At 46.4% G+C, this 24,870-nt stretch overlaps 2 protein-coding genes and 1 pseudogene across 2 annotated transcripts; all 3 read left to right on the forward strand.

Moving 5' to 3' along the window:
• The first annotated feature begins 2,622 nt into the window (after nt 1-2,622).
• Nucleotides 2,623-3,592, forward strand: LOC136470989 (probable calcium-binding protein CML11; annotated as a pseudogene).
• Nucleotides 3,593-9,303: 5,711 nt separating this feature from the next.
• Nucleotides 9,304-20,401, forward strand: LOC136470991 (AT-hook motif nuclear-localized protein 7-like). The gene is made up of 5 exons (XM_066468718.1): nt 9,304-10,013; nt 12,599-12,666; nt 12,863-12,994; nt 19,516-19,677; nt 19,830-20,401. Exons 1-5 carry the CDS (start codon nt 9,581-9,583, stop codon nt 20,127-20,129), a joined length of 1,095 nt encoding a protein of 364 aa, XP_066324815.1. The 5' UTR covers nt 9,304-9,580; the 3' UTR covers nt 20,130-20,401.
• A 1,187-nt stretch (nt 20,402-21,588) lies between these two features.
• On the forward strand, nt 21,589-24,376 carry LOC136468488 (uncharacterized). The gene is made up of 2 exons (XM_066467048.1): nt 21,589-23,575; nt 24,069-24,376. Exons 1-2 carry the CDS (start codon nt 21,589-21,591, stop codon nt 24,374-24,376), a joined length of 2,295 nt encoding a protein of 764 aa, XP_066323145.1.
• Nucleotides 24,377-24,870: the final 494 nt, after the last annotated feature.

The following is a 24,870-nucleotide window of genomic DNA, read 5'->3' on the forward strand; positions in this document are numbered from 1 at the left end:
AACCGCTACACTCCAAGAACGGATTTGCTATCTCCATGAACGACGGATACTCCGTCACCGCGCTGTGGACCCGAGGAAGCGGGGGGGGCCCTCTTCCCGACCCCTCAGGTCCTCCAAGTCAGAGAGCCTTGGCCACGGCGCTGCACCGGACCCCGACCCCGAATCCTCCCAACAGGAATCATGGGAACCAGAAGGCGTGTGGAGCAAGGCTGGGGGGAGGCCCCTAAGTCAAAACCACTGTACTACAGCCCATACCCTGGGGGCAGCATGCTGTGACTGATCTGACATCCTACAGAGATATTGACGACATCTTAAGCACTTATCTTCCTTCGCACTCATGAGAATGGAGGACCTGACCAGGTAGACATGAGCCACAAGGTAAGTAGAGTACGCATCCTGGAGCTCTCACCCTTGTAAAGCCAGCCCCTTCATCTATAAAAGGGGAGGCATATCCTCCATCAAACGGACGGGAAAAAATAGGACCGAACAATAGAACACATTCACACACATTCAAGCAGCTACGAAGCTCTTGACCACCTTTCAATCCTTCGATCAGAGACTTGGGACCAGTCCCTCTCTCGGCAGTTTGTATCCCTTACTACAGATCGTTACGGTGCTAATAACACAAGCAGCAACAAACTGGACGTAGGGACGTTCAGCCCGAACCAGTATAAATCCTGTGTCCTTTAGCGCACCATCCGAGCCTAACGCGCATTACTATAAATTTACTTGCCGGTGCTTGTACGAAACACCGACAATGAGGCAACCGCTAACATCAGGCATAGTTGTATCACTTTGCCCACCATCAGCTACTGCCCTATGACCATGGCTAAGGTCCTCGAAATCACCAACTAGTGGATCTCTCCAAGGCAAGACCCTAGACAATATCTCTATTTCCCTTAAATTCAGACGACCAACAGGGCGATCATCATCAGAGTCTTCGGCTATCTCCTCTACGAAGGACTCATCATCTCCAGCTATCTCCATGTCAAAACGGTTCGTAGCCCTAGCATCACCAAAGTCTTCTTCACTACTAAGATCATCTTCGTCGCTAAGCTCATCCTCAATAGAAAAGTCTCCGCTAGCATCGTCCAAACCTTCTTCTGCATCAACAATTACATAATCATCATCATCTTCATCACTATCATGATTGCCCTCACCATCGGCAACCGGATTCTCTTCCTCATCTCCACCGTAGCCTAGTTGTGTGACAAGTATTTCTTCTTCAGGCAAAGGACCATAACCTATGTGAGCGGGGGAAGATGGCCATGCTTCGAAGTTATCATTTCCTAAGCCGGACTCCTTACTTACTACTAAATCCAAAGATCGCACTTCTGAGGCCAATACAACTGCCTTGTAATCATTCCATTCAGACTCGTTTGTAATTTTGAGCAACCGCTTGATCCGAGGACCCTTCGACGACCCAACATCTATGACACCTTCAAACTGAACATGCACGTCTCCTTCATTCCAGCCTAACTTAACCTTCACTCGCTCCACTAACTGGGTCAAAGATGGTGTTTCAGAAAAAATCAACAACTCCTCACACATGTCCAGAAATTCCAAACTATCATCTCTTGTCCTAACAATACGGCCTCCATGATGCAACCTCACTAATTTATCCATCTACATCCATCACACAACAAGTAGTGTAACATATGAATATATTTCAATCCAATAAGTAGAAACTAAAATATATCATTTCATCGTTTTTCAACCCCAACAACATAATCATTTCTAGTCATAACAAATTGAAATGTAATGACCAACAAATTAATAAAATACATAGTAACCCTAATGACCAACAAATAACTAACCCTAATGACACCTACAATAAACAAATAACCCTAATGACCAAAATAACTAGAAACCAAACTAACCTAACATGTTCATCACATATAACAGTTAAACAACAATGCACTCAATCATCCTAAGCCATACATTTTGCAAATGCAAACACAAATATACCAAATCACCAAACAACCTTGATTCCAAATGATTAAGGACAATGTAAGCACATCTACGCGGATAGAATGGAGGAGGGGAGGGACCATTACCTCGAGGAACCTTCGGGAGCCGAGATCGTGGCACCGGGGGTCGATTTTGGGGGTTAGGGTTTGGTGGCGGCGCGGGGGTGAAGAGGAAGAGAGGGAGGCCGGCGGTTTCAGAATGAAGGGAGGAAGAAGAAGGGGCCTCGGCGCGGCCTAAAGGGTCCAGACCTCGGCGTTGAGTCGGATCACGCCGAGGTCTGGAGGCTCGGCGTTAAGTGACCCAACGCCGAGCTTCTGGGCTACCGTCCTCTATTAGGCCGCCTGGGCCGCGCTCCGGATGGGGCCAGAGCTCGGCGCTCTGTCCGACCGCGCCGATGTTGGGTACTTGGCGTCGGCTGACACGACGCTGACGTCTCGCACCCACGCGCCAACGTGGCGACGACGACCCCGGTCGTCCATGACGTGGCAGAACCTCGGCGTGGCGTGACACGACGCCGAGCCTCATATCTCGGCGTCATGTGCTAAGACGCCTAAAAATGGTCTATTTTCAGAAATTGTTTTGGCGTTGGTATTTTTCTAGAAATTGTTTTCAAAAGAGATCAAAATACAAAAATTTCACGCGGTAGAACAGAAGATAAGCTCATGCATGCAGTTGCGAAGATGGGTTGGCATGCCGACTTTCCAGGGAGGTGAGGGAAGACCCGTCTTCTCCGGCCGCTCCACCCAATTCGTCGATCGTCCTCCCCGCCTCCCTCCTCGCGCTCCCGAGATCTGAACATGAGCGACGCGACCACGGCCCCCACCGCCAACGCTTCTGCCGCGCACAAGCAGGCGTCGTCCGCCGCCGCATCGCCGGAGACAACGATGGCAAGCATCCGACAGGGCGGCGGCAGCTCCGTGTCCGTGGCCGCCACCATCAGCCAGGCGTCGCAGTAGCAGCAGCAGCCACGGCTGGACGACGACCAGCTGGCGGAGCTGCGGGAGATCTTCCGGTCCTTCGACCGCAACGCTGACTGCAGCCTGACGCAGCTGGAGCTGGGCTCCCTGCTCCGGTCCCTGGGCCTGACGCCCAGCGCCGACCAGCTCGACGCGCTCATCACCCGCGCCGACACCAACTCCAACGGCTTCGTCGAGTTCTCCGGGTTCGTCGCGCTCGTCGCCCCCGACCTCCTCGCCGACCGGTCCCCGTACTCTGAGGACCAGCTCCACAAGCTCTTCGCCATCTTTGATCGCGACGGGAATGGGTTCATCACCGCCGACGAGCTCGCGCACTCCATGGCCAGGCTCGGCCACGCGCTCACCGTCAAGGAGCTCACGGGAATGATCAAGGAGGCGGACACCGACGGCGACGGTCGCATGAACTTCCAGGAGTTCTCGCGCGCCATCACCGCCGCCGCATTTGACAACATCTTCTGCTGACCGACCGACCGACCGACAGCCTTATCGACAGCCGCGATGGATGTGTGTTTGTCGATCGTCGATTTGGTTTTCTTGGTCGTCATTCCCAGTTTTCACTTTGTTCGTCTTCTTTTTGTGGGGGACATTAATTTAGAAAGCTATAGAAGAGGTGAGGCGTTCTTGTGAATAATAACAGATCAAACAAAAAAAAAGAATCGATTTAGGGACAAATTACATGCATGATTGATTGTGTTCGTCTTTTTTCGACCACGGACAAATCGAATTTCATTACTTTACTTTTTATAAGCAACGAATATAGAGTAGGCGAGAATACCATAACGGAAATGCTATAGATAGTGCGTCCGATTGTCCGTACGCCAGCGTTGGTGGGCCTCGACGCCCGCCCGAACAGCCCAACACGGTTATTCCATTCGCACGGTCGCTCACGTTGCTCCATAGCATTTCCGAATAAAAAATCTTCGCTCACTTTCCTCTCGAATCGCTGCCACGACCACACCCATTCTCGATTCACCAACGCTCTCCACAGCGACCGCGCTGCCTCGTCGCTATCATCCTCCCCACCGTGCCCGAGCGTCGCCACCCGCCTCGCTCATCGTGGCCATGGCGTGCAAAGCACCATGGCGCTAGCAGGAGGAGGTCACCAGCCATTGCTCTCGACGTCCCCTTAAACCCGACTTTTCTGTCTATGGTAGTCCCCCACTAGGTAGGTCATGGCCGCCGCCGATGCCATGTTTCAAGTGTTTTAAGCGTTCCGACTTATGTTTCAAGTGTTTCAAATTTATCTTGGATGTTTCTATATGTTTGCAATGACAATATACGCATGTTTCAAGCCTATGTTCAAAATGTTTTAGTTGTTTCAGACGTATGTTTCAAGTATTTTCATCTGGATGTTGAATATGTTACTATGGCTGCACACACATGTTTCAAGTGTTTGTTTTCATGTATTTTAGATGTTTCAGACTTATGTTGCAAAAGTGGACCTAGATGTTGCATATGTTGCTATGGTTATACACGCATGTTTCAAGAGCAAGTTTTATCTGTTTCAGTTGTATCTTGCAAATGTTTCATGATTATGTTTCAAAAGTAGATCAGGGCGTTCCACATGTTGCAATGTGTGCTGGTGGCTGGCGGACAGGGGTCGGTCGCAGCTGCCTGGTGCTGCCACCGAGGCGCCGCCGTGGTTCACGTGTGGGTGCGGGATGGGCGCGGCAAGCCTGGTGCTGCTGCCAGGGCACCGTCGTGGTTCACGTGTGGGCGTGGGGGCGCGGTTCTAGATGCTAGCGCGCAATGCGAGCGGGCGCGAGAGGCAATGAGAGCAGGTGTCGAAGGGAGTTGCGTGCGTTGGGCGCTGGTGTGGGAGCTGCATCCGGACATGCTCCTGGGGCCGGACGTGCGGGCACTAGTGTCTCCCGTACCAGAAGTGCTTGGCTACACTTCTTGCCGCTACAACAGTTGCAGCCGCGAGAAATGGAGCCTAACAGAGCTACTATTTTGTGTACTTGTGCAAAATTAAATATTTACAACCAACAACTAATTACTTTCATTGGAATTTCCATTACATATGTTTTGGTAATACATTTATTTGAACCGATCGATGTCAATATATGTTCTTTAACACCGTGGCTAAAGTTAAAGAAGATTGACTTAGTACAAAGTCAGAATGACATAATTTGAAGCCCATAGCGTAATAATTTTGTTTGCTCGTTCCAAATTTCATCAAAAACTACCTTAACAAAAACAAATAAATTTACCTCAACTATTGCTAACAATCATGTTTCTACTTTGCTACCTACTTCCTTGGTTCATCTTTTGAAACTCATGGTTTCTTGGCCACTACTCTCTCCAATTGTTCATGCACGAAACAAGGCCTGAACAAATATCAGGAGGGAAAAAAACTACTCCGTACTTCTTTTAGCCATGAGACGAAAAAGAGTCATCACATCCACATCTTCCAAGAGGCAGAAGAGTATAGAGCCAGTTTCCAACACCAACACATGCCAAATGCAGCCAGACTTGGACTAGTACTGCTGATTTTTTTTGAATTACACAACGCAGACGCCGCAAACACTACCCCTATAAGCACCTTCGAAGAAATGAGCCGACATGAGATTTTTTTGAGAATTACACAACGTAGATGCCGCAAACCCTACCCTTAAAGAACTGAGCTGGCAGATCTTGAGATTCACGAAGTCACCACAGACGCATCGCTGTCGACGGGTACATTGCCTACCACCGAAAGTATAGCGCCATTAAATCCTAAAATAAACCTAGAAAAATACAAGCCCCGTGCCAAGTCGAGAACTAGAATTCGGGTGTAAGCGGCCCAACCAACACTTCTACGATCAGTTCGCGTCCAGTACTGCTGATGGACAGCATTTGCAGACTTGGCCGCTACGCTTGCTCAGTTTGTCTTGTCAGCCCGCGGATGAATACGCGCACGTGGTCCATCCACTTGCGTTCTCTCCTCCGGACCCCCACGTATGGTTTAGAAGTCCACTGAAGCCCAGACCAACGAAACAAGGGTTTCGACGGCCCGCTTTAGAACACCGGAGCCCAAGATGAAGACATTTGGACTCGTTTTAATTTGCTTCAATTCTGAGGCCCTCTGCACCTCTCACCCTATATTAGTGGTCTAGTTCCAACTTCCGACGCAAAGGACTCCATTCGAATTCCATCCGAACATCACAAGGAAACAACGCGATTTCATTTCGAATTGTAGAATTTCCGTGTTCTAAAACTACATTCTAAGACGTCCTAGTGGATAGAACTTCGGAGTTTTAACCGCTAATATATTATACTTCCTCCATTCCGAATTATAATAATAAAGGGACTATACAGCACATAGGCGGCTCGCATGATTTTTTTTTGACCGAAATTAGTAGCACTACCTCAAGTTCTGAGTTCAGCTCCACATGGAAGCGAATTTAAACAGACCTGCTTGTGCATATGAGTTGGTAGCTCGTGGCGCGTTGTTAAAAAATCCTCTCGCTGGCAAAAGCCGTGGTTTGGGGGATTTTCTCGGGTGGTATGGTTGAGGCCTTCTACCTTAATTACAATGCCCTAGAGGAGGTAATACCTCGACTGGACCAAATTTCTTTTGACCGAAACTATTATATAAGATTCAAAACCATCAAAGTTTACTAGGAAAGAAAAATATATTTGAAGATGCATCGTTCCATGAGGATAGACAGATAAATAAATAAAATATCTGGACTTTCAGTAAAGAACATAAAATGAACTATTTAATTTATTTTAATATATGATATAAAAAATTGGAAAAGAGATAAGGCCGTTGGGTAGGACTTATCTGTACAAGGGTGTGTAAACTAATGGGCAAACAGCAATACGTCATGTGCCCATGGTTTAAAAAAGCATTTTTGGCAGCGAGGGAGCAATAACACGCCAATCGACATCATTTCCTTTGGCACATAATGTAATATTGTTACCACGTCACACTGACTAAACCACCTAGATCACCCAAATCCATAATTCGCGTAAAATAAGATACTATAATCTTGTCCCATTGATCATATCAAATCGGTCAAAATTTGCCCCCCACTAAAAAATAATTCAGTCAAATTACGCCTCAATAAATAAAACGTATTTATAAGATGCTCTAAGCTACAAAATTCGGCTGCAAGAAATATGGGCCCGGATGCATGTGAACACTTTGGAAATCGTAATTAACTAGTAAGTGCTTCTACACCCTTCCTCAATATACTAAGGAATTTAAAAATATATAATGCATTTTTTATTTGTTTATTATGAAAAAACTCAAGATGGTACACGTATGCTTTGGTTCAAAACAAAGTGATTATTATCTGTTTTGCCCTGATTATTGTTGCTACATTTCTTTCCTTAGCTGAGAGTTGAGACATATTCTCATATATGTCCAGGTGTTATGTATTTTTCACTGCAATAATGAAATTAAATCTAAGGATATAAATATAGATTGACTTGAGGCACCGATCAACTGTTATGTTTGAGAGGATCTAACATATTTTTGTTTTAAAAAATAAAGCATCTACAACATTTGTGTAAGGACTAGTTGTAAGTGTGCACCCATGGTTAAAAATAAAAGTGAACTACATGTTGAGGAAAAAACTGGCAGCTCCTTTTTCTTTACTAACCAAAAGATTCAACTTTTCTTTGTGGGAATGAACCAAACTATTAATTATTTATAAAAAACTATTGAGCCGATGTGCTAATTGCAAGATGGTCATCGGTTAGGATAATCTAATCATGCCACTTGCGCGAAAGGTGGTTTGGCATGTACTGACTTTTCTTGTGCAATGTTGATTTCTATATTTATTATTTGAAGGTGTTATCATCGATCCAAGATTAAGATAATGATAATACCATCATAACCAACTGCCTCCGTATTATACATGTATATTTATGTTCTAGTAGACAAGTAAATAACATCATCGATGATGAATACGTCGATATTGGATAGGGAAATTAAATGATATTTTAATTACCATGTGATTATTGTCATGCAAAATGATTATTTATGGCTAAAATCATCTTAAATCGGTGTCCTTTGAGTGTAAACTACGTCGATGTTATCTTTTGTATAGATCACTGATCTAAAGTGGGAACCCCAATATAAATACTAAAAAATATAGAGCGGAAAAGTTAAGGCAACACACTTAGTCTAGATGAGATGAGGATTTATGATAGGCAGGACAATTAATTAATCCTAAGCCTCTTGATCACCATGACTTACATACATATGTGAGGTGGTCCTAAAGTAGTTACTTAATATTACAATATTTTTCGTGGTTTATAGAAATTCATTTGCTAAAGTAGTCATCAGATAAGAAGTAGATTAGTGGTGAGCAAGAGGCTCTCCTCCACCAAAGAAATTTGACATAAATAGTATGTATAGTTTTTTAGTTTAGACAAAGTCATACTTTTGCTTCCCACATATATGCCCTTTGCATACATTTCTTAATGTTTGGGTCGCTAGCTAGGCTATAAAATATAACTTTAACAAAATAAACTTCAATATAAAATGTTGTTTTGCGAAAACACTCTTTCTTTCTGCAAATTTATGTCGTCCAAGGCACCAGCTTTATTTTCAAGATGACCGGAATCTATGATGATGGATTTGTGGTCCATATATTTGTTAAGTACTACAACAAATTATACATATAAATTAAAAATCTGAGACATGAATACAATTTTTCTATGGATGTGAATATATTTTGTCCTATGTACTAGCATTACTTGAATTTTTTCATAAAAAGTACTATTTTTTTCTCAAAACATATAGATTATAGTATAAACACATATTGCCACTAAAAAATAATCCTAGTTAATAGCAAAATATGAACATATATGTTCAATCAATAATTCTAGCAATAATTCTAACTGAGGCACACATAAAAAAACAATATTTTTATAACATGAGAGTAAAATAGAGAGGAAAACAACATGCTTTCTCTTGTTTGTACCGTCGTGCAACCAAAGGATTATGGAAGCGGGAACCATTCAAACAGCACGAACTCCTTCTCCTACCTCATCAAAATCAAAATAATTAAATCATCAAGGACTCACCCACAAAAACACACACAAAAAAACATAAACTAATTCTGCGTCACACCGCATATTTCGAAATTAGCACCAGCCATGATTAAAAATTCCCCCTCTAGACGATACAAAACAAGGAAACAATTAAAAAATAAACCCCACCATTAATTTTTCACATTAAAAATCCCCCACTAATTTAGCCCCAATCACCAAACCGAACAAACTCCAATTTTTTTAAAACCCTCCGTCCATTTGCAAAATATTTTAAAATAAATACATTCTGTCCTTGTTTAAATTAAATTAAAAACCAATCGATCGCTTTTATTTCCTCGCTGTATTTCCATATCTTCTTCCTTCGTCTCCTTCCTTCCTTCCCTCTCTCTCCTCCCCTCGTCGCTTCTGTTCTTGAATTTCTCGCCGGAACACTGCCGGTGGAAGCTCGCCGGAGAACCTTAACGGCTGCTCGCTCGCTTTCCCGAGTTTTCGTGCTGAATTCCGGGTTGTGGGTCTGAATAATTCCGAGCTCCCTGCGTCGTGATCGCGCTCGTGTCTGTGAACAAGCAGAGCAGCAAGTAGCCTCTGATGGTCACGGCCCGACCAGGGACGTGGTGGTAGCGTATAGCCTGAAGCCCACGATGGAGATCACGGAGGCGTCATCGTCGCCGGCCCCGGCAACACAGCCGGCGCCGGCACCGGAGACGACGACGACGACGACGACGATGGCGAGCTCTCAGCCTGCGCTGGCAGCTCCGGCGGCTGCCCCGTCTGTGGCGGCGGTAGCGGGGAGGGGAGACGGGAAGAGGAAGCGGGGGAGGCCGCGGAAGTACGGGCCGGACGGGACCCCGCTGCGGCCGCTGAATGCGACGCCGATCTCGGCGTCGGCGCCGGACGACGCGGGAGTGGGCCAGTACACGCCCGCGGCGGCCGTCGGGGCCGTCATGAAGAGGGGCAGGGGCCGCCCGGTCGGGTTCATCAGCCGCGTCACGCCGATATCGGTGGCCGTGACGGCCGCCGCGCCCACCCCGGCGGTGGTCGTGTCCGCGCCAGCGCCGGCGTCGGCGCCGCTCGGTACGTCGTCCTCCGTCTTTCCTTCCTCACGCCTTCCTTGTGTTGCATAATTCTGAGAAATTTCGCCGCAAGTTCGTTCAATTTCGATCCGAGATTGGAGTTTGGGGGGCGAAACTGACAGCTTGCAACCTTTTTTATTATTATTTATTATTAGTCAAAGAAACTCTGCTTTGTCGGAGCATAGTTGGTGAGAGTTCTGCTATTCTAGGTAGGTGAACTGAAACTCTGAAAGAGACATGCATCTAGGCCACGTTTAGGCCACGTTTACTTCATCCAAACTCCAGAATTTGGCACTATGCAAAAAGAAGATTCCCTGTCACATTAAACTTGCGGTACATGTATGGAGTACTAAATGTTGACGAAATCAAAAACTAATTGCACAGTTTAGTTGTACTTTGCGAGACGAACGTTTTGAGCCTAATTAGTCAACAATTGGACAATTATTACCAAATAAAAACAAAACGCTACAGTGCCGCAACAGTGCCGCGAATTTGGGCGGCGCCAAATCTGGGGTCGAACTAAACGCGGCCTTAGTTGGTATACCAACTCGGAGCCGCCAGACTTTGCGTCCACTGTAGCTACAGTAGCTTATTCGTTTTTATTTGGTAATAATTGTCCAAACTTTGACTAATTAGGCTTAAAACGTTCATCTCGTAAAGTACAACCAAACTGTGCAATTAGTTTTTGATTTCGTCAACATTTAGTACTCCATGCATGTACCACAAGTTTGATGTGACGGGGAATCTTCTTTTTGCATAGTGTCAAATTCTGGAATTTGGGAGAACTAAACAGGCCCCTAGTTTCGGCCATGTTTAATTTCCCCCCTAAAGTTTACTCCGTATCAAATTGGATGTTTGACACATGCATATAGTATTAAATATAGACTAAAAAATAACTAATTATACAAATTACGACTAATTTGCGAGACAAAATTTTTAAACCTAATTAGTCCATGATTTGACAACGTGATGCTACAGTAACAAAGTGCTAATGATGGATTGATTAGGTTTAATAAATTCGTCTCGTTGATTACTATGACTTCTGTAATTTATTTTATTATTACTATCCAAATATCAGTTCAGTTTTTTCTGCTTGGACCAGTACTTCAGTAGTGCTCATGTTTGTCTGTCTGGTATCGTGTCGTGTTTTACTCGTGCTTTGCAAGTGATTTCAGGCTTTCATTCTTCAGGCTGTGACATGCTTGCAACCCTATCTGATAAATTGACCACTGCATGATTGTTGTTCATGTCTGAGTTCTTTTACTAGTACCTTAAACCTAGGGGTGAAAGAAAGAAAGACAAGGGACACTGGAACTGTCTGTCATGCCTGTTCAGGGAATTAGGGATTCTGCCTGAATGTTGTGCATTTGAAAGTTCAATGGGAACCTCACGACTGTAAATGATATATTCATATTAATGTATGATATGATCGATGTGTTGTCATAGATGACCGGATTGAGTGACTTGGAAGCCTATTTATTGATATTTAGTTGGACACATAACTATGGCTGATAGCGATGTTAAACTAGATGATGTCTGCTGGGAGCATATTCCTTCCTTTCGGAGGGAAACAGATAGTTAAAAGTTGCTTGGGTGGATGGGCCATGTGTTACGTGTGATATCTGCGTTTTTTAAGTGGTTTACAATGTTTCCTTCATCCATGAAACCTGTATGTTTCTACTGTTTGCTGTTTGGCATGGGTAGCCAGATAAAGTGTGGTGGCCTGGTGGGATAGCTTACAAATTTCTCTACAAAGATTATGGGGACTCTTAAAAGCACAAAACACAAACTGCGGAGGTGATTCAGCAGAGGTCACTGCCACCTCATTCTAAACAACTGTGTCATGATGAAATAACTCTGTTGTCAGTTGTGCTACAGTAACAATTTCTGATTGCTCCTCCTTATTGTTCTTTTCCTTTGTTTTTTTACCACCAGAGTTGCGATGAGTAAAACTTAACAATTTACACTCCCTGTGTTATGTGGTTGTTGGGATTGAGAGGAGAGAGTTGAGGGGAGCGGCGGCGACTGCCGTGATACAGTACCCGCGATGCTACAGCCGCGGGTACTGTTTATCGCTAGGGCTGTGAGGGTGAGAGGCCGGCCGCAGGGCCTTTGCCCACGGCCGAGCAAGAGGAAAGGGTTTCCTTCTTAATTCTTGCTTGATTAGATTGATACATCTCCTCTCCTTATATAAAGAGGTTTACTTGACCCCTAAGCAAGCGACCTTATCTAACCCTAAAACTAACGGGCTATACCGCCAGCCCAGGCCCAATAGGCCCATGACGTACTCTAACACCCTGACTCTCCTCCAATTTAACAAATTAGGCAGAACTCTTGGATGACAGCCCAAGAAATAGAACACTATAAAGACTGGCATGACCACTATACAGCCCAAGAGGAAAAAATAGTTTGGCGCATTAGTTGAATTTGAATATAAGATTGTTGTATGCATCATAGGGCTGCCATCTGGTACTCTTTGTACCCGCCTCTGCGCTTAACAAAATGAATACAGAATATTCAAAGTGAGCATTCTCTTGAGAATTCCGTGTATTTCATTTCTGAGACATGATCTTTGGTGATGGGCAGGTGAATTGTTAGCTTGTGCTTCTGGTGCCAACTTTACACCGCATATTATTAATGTTGCTGCTGGTGAGGTAAGTATCATTTATGTCCTCTGCTTGATAAAAGCACTGTACTTAATAACTTGATGCGCTGTATACATTTGCTTCTTGATCGATGCCCTTTCCTCTTGAATTAGCATTCTTTAGAATTCAGACATCTTCCTTCTTACAAGACATTTCATTTTAATTTCATCAGTATTCTTACCAACTTTTTTATCTTATCTATTAGGATGTCAATATGAAGGTCATATCTTTCTCCCAACGAGGTCCAAGGGCAATTTGCATTCTATCTGCCAATGGTGTTATTGCAAATGTTACACTGCGTCAACAGGACTCATTAGGTGGCACAGTTACTTATGAGGTTTGTCCATATTGACTTCTGAAGTTATATACATATATATGTTAACAGTTTTTTGGCCAGGTCATTCTAGAATATGCAGTAGCAGTAAAGCACCCACGTTTCATTTAAGAAGTGAAGCTAATGGATGAACTTCAGTTCTTACTTACCATGTTACTTCCATGTTATCTATTACAATGATGTGTCATTTTTTTTTGTTTAGCAGTTGTTCCTTGAAAGAGAGTTCTTTGACGTTTTTTTAGCAATCAATTGTTATAACTAAATGAACTTGTGAGATAGATCAATGCATTATGTGTGACCTACATAACTGAATAATCAAGCCTTTGTGGCTTTCGCTTCTTTAGTTTTTATCATAGTCCTCTCCAGTTAAGATGTGTCATAATGACTTTGCAGATTTCAAATATTTAATTGGTCACCTGTAGTATCAATTGAAAAGTACCATGTTACTAACCTTGTGGATCTGAGAATATGAACATTCTAGTAGCAGAGATGACTATACATATAGGAGACTCATGGGCCATATGGGCCTATAATAGATGGACCTGTTGGCCCACAGGATCACCGGCTCAGGTGAGTCGACCACTCACCAGTCTTGCCGACCACGACAAACGTTGTCCGACCACACACTTATTGCTAGAGGTAGAAGAAGGGAGGGAGAACAGAGCATACACACACAGCAGAGACACTAGCGTTGGCCGAAGCCCTATATAGAAGATGGCAAATCTGAACTCTCTCTTTACTGAGTTGCAGTGGCAAACTATATATACAACTCTATCAATCTATTCCTAGTACAGATGTCATGCTGCTACAGTGACTAGATGAGACAGCAGAGCTGACTCTGGCGCCTGCCCCTGCTATGGCTACAGTGTGGCAGGTGAGCCGTTCGACGCCTGCCCCTGCATCGGCTACAGTACCACAGCAGGGAGCCTTTTCAGCGCCGCCTTCCCCTGCCGTGTGTTCACACAAGGAAGCAGTAGATTATCTAACAATTCTTCCCCTAATCCTACTGCTAACCCTTTAACCCCCTCCATGCCGATCATCTCCTTTAGCTCCGTAAGTCGAAGACGTCCGAGCGGCTCGGTGAGGATGTCCGCGAGTTGCCGACCAGTTTCGATGAACTCGATGACGATCTGCCCTCCATCGACACAGTCCCTGAGGAAGTAGAACTTCACGTCGATGTGCTTGCTCCGGTGATGGAGAACCGGATTCTTCGCGAGGGCAATGGCGGGCTGGTTGTCCACCATCAGTGCTGGTGGGTGAGCTTCCACACCGGTTAGCTCGCCCAGCAGCCGGCGCAGCCACACTACTTGGCACGCCGCTGTGGCCGTCGCTACGTACCCTGCCTCGCACGTAGATAGCGCCATCACCTTCTGTTTTAGCGATAGCCATGAGATTGGAGCCGACCCGAGGAAGATGAGCACACCAGAAGTGCCACGCCGTCCGTCGATGTCCCCCGCTATGTCTGCATCGCTGAACACAATGAGCTGCAGCCTACTCACGTCGGTCTTGGGGAAGATGATCCCCTGATCCACCGTCCCCTTGACGTAGCGCAGTAGCCGCTTCACCGTAGCCCAGCGATCCTCTCTGGGATCCTCTATGAAGTGACTGACGTAGCCCACGACGAACGTAATGTCTGGCCTCGTGTGGACTAGGTAGCGTAGACCGCCGATGATGCTTCGGTAGAGTGTTGCATCCACCTTCGCTGCAGTACAGGCCTTCGTCAGCTTCAGCCACTCCTCCATCGGAGTCACGTATGGCTTGCACTCAGCCATGCCGCTCCACTCCAACAGCTTCGAGGCATACGCGCTCTGACTGAGCGTGAGTGCCTCCTTCCACTGTCTTACCTCAATGCCGAGGTAGTAGGAGAGCGCGTCGAGATCGCTCATTCGAAAATGAGCCGCCATCTCGCGCTTGAAGCTGTCGATGTCCTCCGCACACGCGCCGGTGACAATCAAGTCATCCACATACACACCGACGATGAACTCTTCCTTCCCCCGTCGCCCCGTGTAGAGCGTGTGCTCGGTTGTGCACCTCGTGAACCCAAGCTCGCCTAGCGTGGCGTCAAGCTTGGCGTTCCACGCTTGCGGGGCTTGCCGCAGCCCGTAGAGCGCCTTGCGCAGTCAGAGCACCCTGTGCTCCGCTCCCTTGATGGCGAAACCTGGAAGTTGCCTGACAAAGACCGTCTCTGCCAGCTCGCCATTGAGGAAGGCCGATTTTACCTCCAGATGATAGATGCGCTAGTCCTTCGCTGTTGCCAAGGCTAATAGCAAATGAATAGACTCCATGCGCACTACTGGCGCAAAGACTTTCTCAAAGTCGATGCCCTCGCGTCGGACAAAGTCTCGAGCGACGAGACGCGCCTTGTGCTTGACAATGGCGTCGTGCTCGTCCCACTTGACTTTGTACACCCACTTTAGGCTGATCGGACGGCATCCTAGAGGTGGATCGACGAGCTGCCAAGTCTTGTTTTCCTCGATCGCCTTTATTTTCTCTAGCATCGCCCGTCGCCAATTTCCATTGCGCTCGGCCAGCGCGAACGTGGGTGGTTCCTCTACACTGATGAGCAACAACTCTGGGTCGTTGAGCAACCTACCCGCTAGGCCTGAGGGGCCTATGTCACCGATGATGTCGTCCAGTCTATGGAACCGCACCTCCTCACTTTTATGGAAGGCATCCACAAACTCAGTGATGTCACTTGGAGGTGAGGCGAACTCGATCGGTGTTGATGGAGTTTCCTGTTCCGCCAGAGTGGTCGGCACAGCACCTGGAGTGCTCGGCACTACTCCTGGACCGCTCGTCACCACTCCTAGAGTGGTCTGCACCCTTCCCGGAGTGCTCAGCACCCGTCTTGCAGTGGTCGACACCACTGCAAGACTCCTCGGCTCTGCTACGGGAGTGTTCAGCACCCGTCCTAGAGTGGTCGCCACCACTGCAGGACCGCCCGGCTCCACTCCTGGAGTGCTCGGCACCCCTTCTGGAGTGCTCGGCACCTCCCCAAGAGTGCTCGGCTCTGTCACTGGAGTGCTCGGCACCCCTCCCAGAGTGCTCGGCACCTCTTCCCCAGCGTCTCCACCACCGTGGATGACCAAATGCTCGATAACAAAGGTGTTGGTGAAGCCACCAACTTCCCCCGTGCTCAGACTGTTCCAGTCCCAGACCGCCTTCTCGTCAAGCATGACGTCGCGCAAGACAAGCACCTTATCTCCGAGTGGCCGCCTTTGGGAACGACAGCCTCCTCTGCTTCCTGGCTAGGCAGCTATCACATAGCTCGCCTCTATGGTCGATGTGAGGCGGCCCTCGAACCATCTTCTCCAGCCGACCAAGCGTGTCGAAACTGAGATGGGCGAACCGGGCATGCCACAGCTATGGCTCCTCAGTGAGCCTTGTCGTCAGGCACACCGGCTGCTCTACCTTCAGGTCGAGCAGGTACAACCAGTTCTAGGACCTCTTCACCTTGGCAAGAAGTCGCTGTTCCTGGTCCCTGATCCTGAGGACTCCGTCCTTGATCAGTACCTCGCTACCGCGCTCATCCAGCTGGCCAATGCTAATGATGCTAAAACACAGCTGCGTGATGTAATATACATCCGTTAGCGCACGGTGCTCGCCGTTCTGGCACCTGAAGATGATGGTGCCACGCCCTTGGATTGCCATCCTTGAGCTGCCACCAAAGTTCACCGTACCAGTAACATCATCGTCGAGCTTGGAGAAGGCTGCCTTGGAGCCCATCATGTGGTTGCTGGCGCCAGAGTCCAGGTACCACCACTGCTCCTGCTCACAGCCCATACGTCCGAGGTGGACTTGGACGCGCGGTTCGTCAAAGGTTGACAGCCTTCAGGGTCTTCCTAGGCCCTTTCACCGTCATCACGTTTCCTTTCTCCTCGGCCTTGACGTTGTGCAGTGCACAAAACGTCACCATCAGGATAGTGGTCTCATCATCATCGTCAGCTTGCGCTAGATGAGCCTCAGCCTTCTTCTTCTGCTTATGATTGGGCACTCCCTTGCCCAATGACCTGTCTTCCCGCAGCGCCGGTAGGAGTTGGGGTCGACCAACTTCTTCTCTGAAAAAGCCTTGCCGCGGCGCTTGCCATCGCACCGCGGCTGGAGGAGGCTACCCTAGAGTTCCTCTGAGCAGCCCACTCCTCCTCTGTCAGCAACAGTTTGTCGTTGTCCTTCATTGCTGTCGTCTACTCTAGGCGCTCGTCCACCGCTCGTAGATGGCCTGTCACATCCTCAATGGTGAGGGTGGATAAGTCCAGCATTGTCTCTATGGAGAGAGCGATCTGGATGTACTTTGCCGGCACGGAGTGGAGGTACTTGGAGACCGCCTCCTCTTCGTCGATGGAGGGAGAAATCCTCCACCGATTCACCATCCTTGAACTTGAGGTTGGCATACTCCTGCTTCAGAAGCTGGGCCATCCCGCAATAGCCTCCCACGCCTCCTTAGCAGAGCTCTTCGCCCCCAACGGCTCCCTGTACTCTGTCGGTACAGCAGCGAGGATAGTCTCCAACGCTGACATGTCATCTTCTTCATGTCGGTGCCCTTGTCAACAGCATTACAGAGCCATCGGGATCTGAGCTTGACCTTCATGGTCACCGACCACTCTCCATAGTTGGTGCGAGTCAACGTCGGCCAACTGGTGCCGCTGACCTCCCGCACCGTGCGAACAACGACCTCCTGTCGTGGCTGAGCAGCCACAACAGTGCCACTGTTGTCGCCCACCTCCAAACCGTCTATCATCTCCAGCGGTTAGTCCGGCGACGGCGGTTGTATGGCTTTGATACCACTTGTTGGCCCACAGGATCACCGGCTCAGGTGAGTCGACCACTCACCAGTCTTGCCGACCACGACAAACGTTGTGTGACCACACACTTATGGCTAGAGGTAGAAGAAGGGAGAGAGAACAGAGCATACACACACAACAGAGACACCAGCATTGGCCGAAGCTCTGTATAGGAGATGGCAAATCTGAACTCTCTCTTTACTGAGTTGCAGTGGCAAACTATATATACAACTCTATCCATCTAGTCCTAGTACAGCTGTCATGCTGCTACAGTGACTAGATGGGACATCAGGGCTGACTCTGGCACCTGCTCCTGCTGTGGCTATAGGGTGGCAGGTGAGCCGTTCGGCGTCTGCCCCTGCAGCGGCTACAGTACCACAGCAGGGAGCCTTTTCGGCGTCACCTTCCCCTGCCGTGTGTTCACACAAGGAAGCAGTAGATTATCTAATAGGACCTTCATACACATAACACAACCATGGGTTTGCTAGTAGGAGAAATGCTAATAGCAGCAAAATTCTACAAGCTGAGGTTGTTGTTTACTCTTGTGTTATACCCCAATGAAATGCCAAATTGCATATCATCACAAAACTAAATTTAATAAGCAATTAACCTCTGAATGTCTAGCAACTGATGTTTGAATAAGCTATCTGATAGCAATTCTTCAAAGAAGTTGGCTATCGTGGCCCGATAGAAATGCTGCCCTCATATTGAGAGCGAGCGCAAATTAAAGATGAAGGTCAAATTGCAAAACACACCATGACCATATATATATTGTTATAGAATATTCGTATGGTTTGACTTACGTGACTAGACTAAATCATGATCAGGACCTTTCCACTTGTTGTTATGAAAGGTAAATGGATGGAAACTCAATGGAAACTAGTAGCATCCCACCATTGAGAAGCTGCAGAGAAACTATATGCATGTATACAATTATAGATATTGCATCAGTCATGTGTTGTTACATGTTAGTGTATTGTCTTAGGAAAAAGATGTGCCTAGCTAGCCTGTTGCTTGATGTTCTTGTATATAGTTGTATGTGTGTTGTTATATGGTATGCAGATAGTTCAGTCATGGCTTTGCTATTCCTATTGGGAGAAATGCTAACAGCGGAAATACACTAAAAGTTTCTAGTTCACTCTGTGTCGTGCCCCAACGGAATTTCAAATTGCATATCACAAAACTAAATTTAGTACATTTAATCCTTTGAATGTCTAGCAACTCATGTTTGAATAGGCGCCTCAAAGAGAAATTCTGAATCTGAAAGGTGACTATTGCAGTTGCAGCCTAGTAGAAATGCTGCCAGCAGAGTGTGTTGACTTGTGTGACTAGGCCAATTATGTTCAGAACCTTTCCACTCTTTCTGAGAAAAAGGTAAACGCATGGAAACTAGTAGCATCCCAGTATCCCACCATGAAGAAGCTGCAGAGAAACTATATATATGTAGAACTATACACATATAGACAAGTCGTGTGTTGTTAATTGTTACATGTAAGTGTTGAGAAGTAGGAAAAGGATGTGCCCAGCTGGCCTGTTGTTTGATAGTTCTTTGTGTGTTCATTTACATGGTAGACGAATAGTAATTACACATGTTGGACTCTTGTGACGACCTTCAACTTCTGTTTGAGAGAATGCGTGTCTGTTGTTTAGACAAAATATTGTGAATCCTTGGATCTCTGAAAGCAAGTGCTATTTCATTTTCTGTAGTGATATTTTTAACTGACATACATCCTGTTAATTCAGGGCCGGTTCGAGCTGCTCTCCTTGTCTGGATCTTTCACTCCCACTGATAGCGGTGGCACCAGAAGCCGCTCCGGTGGGATGAGCGTCTCCTTAGCAGCCGCCGACGGCCGTGTCATTGGAGGCGGAGTCGCCGGCCTCCTCGTGGCTGCTAGCCCTGTCCAGGTACGTGAACCCATTGTTGAACCACAGAAATGAAAATTTGTGGTTAATTACATTATTGACTAGTAGTCACTAGTCCATTATTATCATGACACAACAAATCTTTGTTGATTTGCAATGTGGAAAAACCTGAGGTGCCCTTGCCGTTGTGGCAGGTCGTGGTGGGAAGCTTCCTGCCGAGTTACCAGATGGACCAGAACGCCAACAAGAAGCCGGTCATAGAGATCACGACAGTGCCGCCGCCGGCGGCGACCATCGGGTTCACCATCTCTAGCGGGGACATGGACGACGCGTACAGCGGCAGCCAGCATCCAAGGTCAGTGGCAGCGAAAGGGAGCTCGACGACGCCATTGTTCAAGGTGGAGAACTGGACGGCGCCCGCGCCCGATCAGGCGAAGAAGACACCACCGCCACCGCCGCCGTCCGAGGCCAAAGTCCCCGTTCCCGGAGGGTGAGGCTGATCGAGGCTGGGATCCTCCACATTAGCCGGTTTGTAGGCTGGTGACCATCAGGCCCTGCAGCTTGTAGGGAACTCAGTAATTTATGATGTTTATAATGATGCCATTTTAGTACAAAAGTGGGTCAGTATGATTTAATTAGGTGTTGACATTTTTCCGGTTTATATGTATGGAGCTTCATAAACAATGGTTAATATCGGTGTATCCTTGTTAGTGGTAATTAAGTAGTAGTAGTAGCAATTTTTGTCTGTTCATCTGAAACAAATATACATAGCATGAATTGTTTTTTTTTTATGCACGATCGAGCTCTAAAAGTCAGCCATGCGAAGTTCAATGAGCTAGTTTCAATGGCAAACGCCTCAGTGGAAGCTCCGGCTTGGACAGACTGCCAATGGAACATAACTGTTCGTGGCTGCTAAGTATCGTCTCCTATGTTGTGACGAAATGGTGGATGAAGATCCATCCAACTCCAACCAAAAGGAAGACTCAAATGCATATAAGAGTATAAGACGATTGAGGACTCCACATCTCCACCATCATTGTCATGGACATAACTGTTCGTGGCTGCTAAGTATCGTCTCCTATGGATGTCCTCTTACAAGAAGTCTCATCTCTCATGACATATAGTTGCTTCGTCAAAGTAGCAGTAGCAATTTTACATGTTCATCTGAAACAAACATACATATCATGTTGTATTGTGTTGTTTATGGCTTATGCACAAATAACAGGTACTATAAGGCGATTGAACTAAATCATCATGGAAAGGTCAGTTCCAATGGCGAACACCAGAGCCATGTTTTCAGGACGTCCGATTAATCGCGATTAATCGCGACTAATCATCCTGGACGGTTTTAGCAACTCGACCAGGGCCTCCGAATAGGCCAGACCGTCCAGGAAACTAGTCGTCCGATTAATCGTCGTCCAGCCGCGATTAATCGCCCGTCTAGGCTGTGCTAGTCGTCTAGCCCGTCCAGCCTGAGAGTGGGCTGTATCTGAGAGCTGGGCCTATTTTATATTTTGGCCCAAGCCCATTAGGGTTTCCCTTTCCTACCCCCTCACTCCCTCAGCCTCTCACTCACACGGCAGACACACTCACTCTTCAGTCTTCTAGTCTCTCACCTCTCCCAGTCCAGCAACAGCCCTCCCTCTCCCTTCCAGCTGCTCCTCCCCCTTCTAGCTGCCCTCCCTTGGTTCCCTGCCGCTCCTCCCCCTTCTAGCTGCCCTCCCTCTCTTCCTTGTGGTTGCTGCAGTGCTACAGGCACGCAGGCCTGTAGATCCAGCGGGTGCAGAACTGCAGATCCAACTGTTCAAGGGAGGAAGACTGCACGAAGAATATGAACTCCTCCTCCTCAGGTCAGTCATCACCTCCTTGTTCAATCTTGGTGCTTTGAAGCTTGAAGCTCTGTTTCTCTGTGTAGATCTAGATCGACAGAGGCAACGTGCAGTGGAAGTGTACATGAACATCCCTGATGCTGAAGTTCAAGGAGAAGTTGGTTCTGCTCCAGCCTCCTCAGTTGCATCAGGCTCTACTGCTGCTGCTGGTTCAGCAGCATCAACTGCTCCTGATGTTGCATCTCTTGTGGAAAAGGCCCTAGCAAAACTGCCTCCAGAAATGGCTGCTGAAGCTAAAGATCCCAAGAGGAAGGCTAAGTCTCGAGACCCTGGATGGAAGTTTGGATGGTGGCCAGATATTGCAAAGAAGGACGCTGTGCAATGTGTTTTTTGTAAGAAGATAACTCCCTCAGGAATTAGTAGGTTCAAACAACACCTTGCTGGAAGCTATGGTGATGCACTTGGATGTCCAAATTGCCCTGAGATTATTAAGCAAGAGATGGATGCTTACATCAAGAAGAATACAAGGTCTGCAGTTGTGGTAGTTCCTGAAGTTCAACAAGATTCTAAAGAGGGTGAAGGTGATGAAGTTGCTGAAGTTGAACCAGAAAAAGTTCCTAGTTCTGGTACAAAGACCAAGCAAAAGCAAGCACAAGCAAAGAAGAAAGTAGCTCAATCTTCCATCGCTGCCTATATGGCTGCTGCTGGTTCATCAAAACCAGCAAATCAAAAGAACACCAAGTCAGTTGTTTCCATGCTTCGGAAGACACCAGAAGAGGTAGTTTCAGAAAGGCACAAATTCAAGACTTCTCAGCCTACTATAGAGCATTGCACAAAGAAAGAGAACAAACAAGTTGTTGATGACCATGTAGCTGATTTCTTTTATGAAAATCGTATACCATTCAATGTCATTAACTCTAGAAGCTGGGAGATTATGCTTGAGTCAATTGGACAGTGTGGACATGGGTACCGCTCACCATCCTACCATGAATCTAGGGAGCCATTGTTAGAAAGGGCTGTCAATAGGACAACAGAACTGAGGAAGAAGCATGAGGAAGCTTGGAAAGAGTATGGTTGCACTCTGATGTCTGATGGTTGGACAGATACTAGCCATCGTCATCTAATCAATTTTCTTGCAAACAGTCCAGCAGGGACCTTCTTCCTAGGTTCAGTTGATGCATCAAGTGAGGTAGCTGATATGAATTTGCTAGCAGATTTGTTAGAGAAACAAATTGACAAGATTGGGAGGGAATACGTGGTGCAGATTGTCACAGACAATGGGTCCAACTTCAAGGCAGCGGGAAGGATTCTAATGGATAGGATCCTGCACTTGTTTTGGACACCTTGTGCTACCCATTGCCTGAATTTGTTGCTGCAAGACATTGGAGAGATAAAGGAGTTCAACACTGTCATAAATTCAGCAAAGAAGGTGAGCAGATTTCTATACAAGCATGGGAGGATACTTGATCTAATGAGACAGAAAATAGGTGGGGATCTTGTGAGGCCAGCTGTGACTCGATTTGCTACTTCTTATCTCACTTTGGCAAGTATGTATAAAAATAAGCAAGGCTTGAGAAATTTAGTCATCAACGAGGAATGGCACAATAACAGCATGTCTAAGTCTGTTGAAGGCAAACGAGTTGAGAATATTATCCGGTCTGTGCCATTTTGGACTAAATTGGAATATTGCTTGAAAGCTTCACAACCACTTCTCGTTGCTCTAAGGATTGCAGATGGGGATGAGACACCAGTAGCTCCTGAGATCACTGCAGCCATGGATGTTGCAAAAAGCACCATCAAAGAATCTCTAAAAGATAAAACTGAATTACTTGGCCAGGTGCTGGCGTTATATGATAAGAGGTGGGATACCCAAATGGAACAAAAGCTATATGGGGCAGCCCTATTCTTGAATCCAAACAAGTTCTTTGCCATAAGGGAGAAAGACAAGAGACAAGCTGCAAGGTTAAGAGGCATGTTCAATCAATTTCTATGGAAAATGGTGGCTGATGACAATGTGTCAACCAAGATTTCGCAGCAAGCTGATGACTATGAACAATCTAAAGGTGAAGGCTTCTCAATGCCTTTAGCTATAAGGGACAAAAAGAACCCTAGTAAGTTTAGAACATTTTCTTTCCTTCAATTGTGTTGATTCTGTTTTGCTATGAGCTGATTCTAGTCTAATTGTGTTTCAGTTCATTGGTGGTGTTCATATGGTGGCCATGCATTTGAACTACAATGTTTAGCAAAGAAAATTATCAGTCTTTGTTGCGCAGCATCAGGTTGTGAGCGTAACTAGAGCGAATTCTCTAGTGTAAGTGTCATTGCTAGAGTGTTAGTGCTGTTGGAAATTGTAGACCAATGTGATGTCATGTTATTTTTTTCTGCAGATTCACACCAAAAAGAGGAATAGATTAGAGCACAAGAGGCTAAATAAATTGGTTTATGTCAGTTACAACAAAAAGATGACAAATAGGTTTCAAAAAATTCGAGAACTTGGTTGCAAAGGAAAGAGGAGCAACCCTCTCTTGCTAGAAGAGTTTTAGTGGGACAGTGAATGGGTTGATGAGAATTGTGGGGAGCTGCCTTGGGCTATTGTGGATGAAGCTATTGGTGCATCTGAGAATCTAAGGGCTCGTAACTTGCCTAGGGTTGCTGCTAGCCGTGCTGTAGCCACTATCCAGAAGACCTATACTAGGAACAGGAAGCGTCGTAGGGGGACTTCTACAGCACAAGATATATCTGGAGGTGAAGAAGATGATAGTGACCATGAAGCTGATGCAAGAAATGAAGACAAAGAAGATCAAGATGCATCTGATCCTGTGGCACCAATGGAGGAGGATGAAGACCCCCATGGATGTGCAACAGATGGAGATGGAGGAGGCTTTTGTGTAGATGGCACTCTACTTGAGTAGTTCTTTAGATCATTGGCTGTTTTGCCTATTTATGTACTAGACTTGATGTATGCACTATTGCACTATGCACTATGGCAATGGCAGTGTGGCACTATGCCCACTAGCCACTATGCACTATGCAGTTCTGGACTGGTTTAAATTGTGTGCTTTACTGTTTTAATTTCCTTTGTTGATCACTTGATTGCCTTTCACCTGATTGCCTTTCACCATATTTCCTTGCTAATGTGCTTTATTTTTCTATAATTTTAGTTTGTCAGCAGCAACCAACAAGACAAGAAAGGGCTCTACAACAGCCAGGTAAGTGGCCAACTGACCTATCTAGAGCCCAGAACATGTAGTATATTAGTGTGTGTATATTAGTTTGAGTAACTATATAATATATATGGTATATCAGTTCCCCATATATAGGGGACGACCAAGGGACTCGTCCAGGGTTGATTAATCGTCCTGGACGATGACTAATCGTCCTGGATGTTCTGGACGGTCCCCAGGCG

This window comes from Miscanthus floridulus, chromosome 8 (genome assembly GCF_019320115.1).
Source record: "Miscanthus floridulus cultivar M001 chromosome 8, ASM1932011v1, whole genome shotgun sequence".
NCBI classification, from domain to species: domain Eukaryota; kingdom Viridiplantae; phylum Streptophyta; class Magnoliopsida; order Poales; family Poaceae; genus Miscanthus; species Miscanthus floridulus.

Excerpts from the sequence above, each read along its gene's own strand:
- LOC136470991 (XM_066468718.1), top strand. The coding sequence starts at position 9,581 with ATGGAGATCACGGAGGCGTCATCGTCGCCGGCCCCGGCAACACAGCCG. Across the intron at positions 12,667-12,862 it reads TTAATGTTGCTGCTGGTGAG|GATGTCAATATGAAGGTCAT; the intron begins GTAAGTATCATT and ends CTTATCTATTAG. Across the intron at positions 12,995-19,515 it reads GTGGCACAGTTACTTATGAG|GGCCGGTTCGAGCTGCTCTC; the intron begins GTTTGTCCATAT and ends CTGTTAATTCAG.
- LOC136468488 (XM_066467048.1), top strand. The coding sequence starts at position 21,589 with ATGAACATCCCTGATGCTGAAGTTCAAGGAGAAGTTGGTTCTGCTCCA. Across the intron at positions 23,576-24,068 it reads AAGGGACAAAAAGAACCCTA|CTATTGGTGCATCTGAGAAT; the intron begins GTAAGTTTAGAA and ends TTGTGGATGAAG.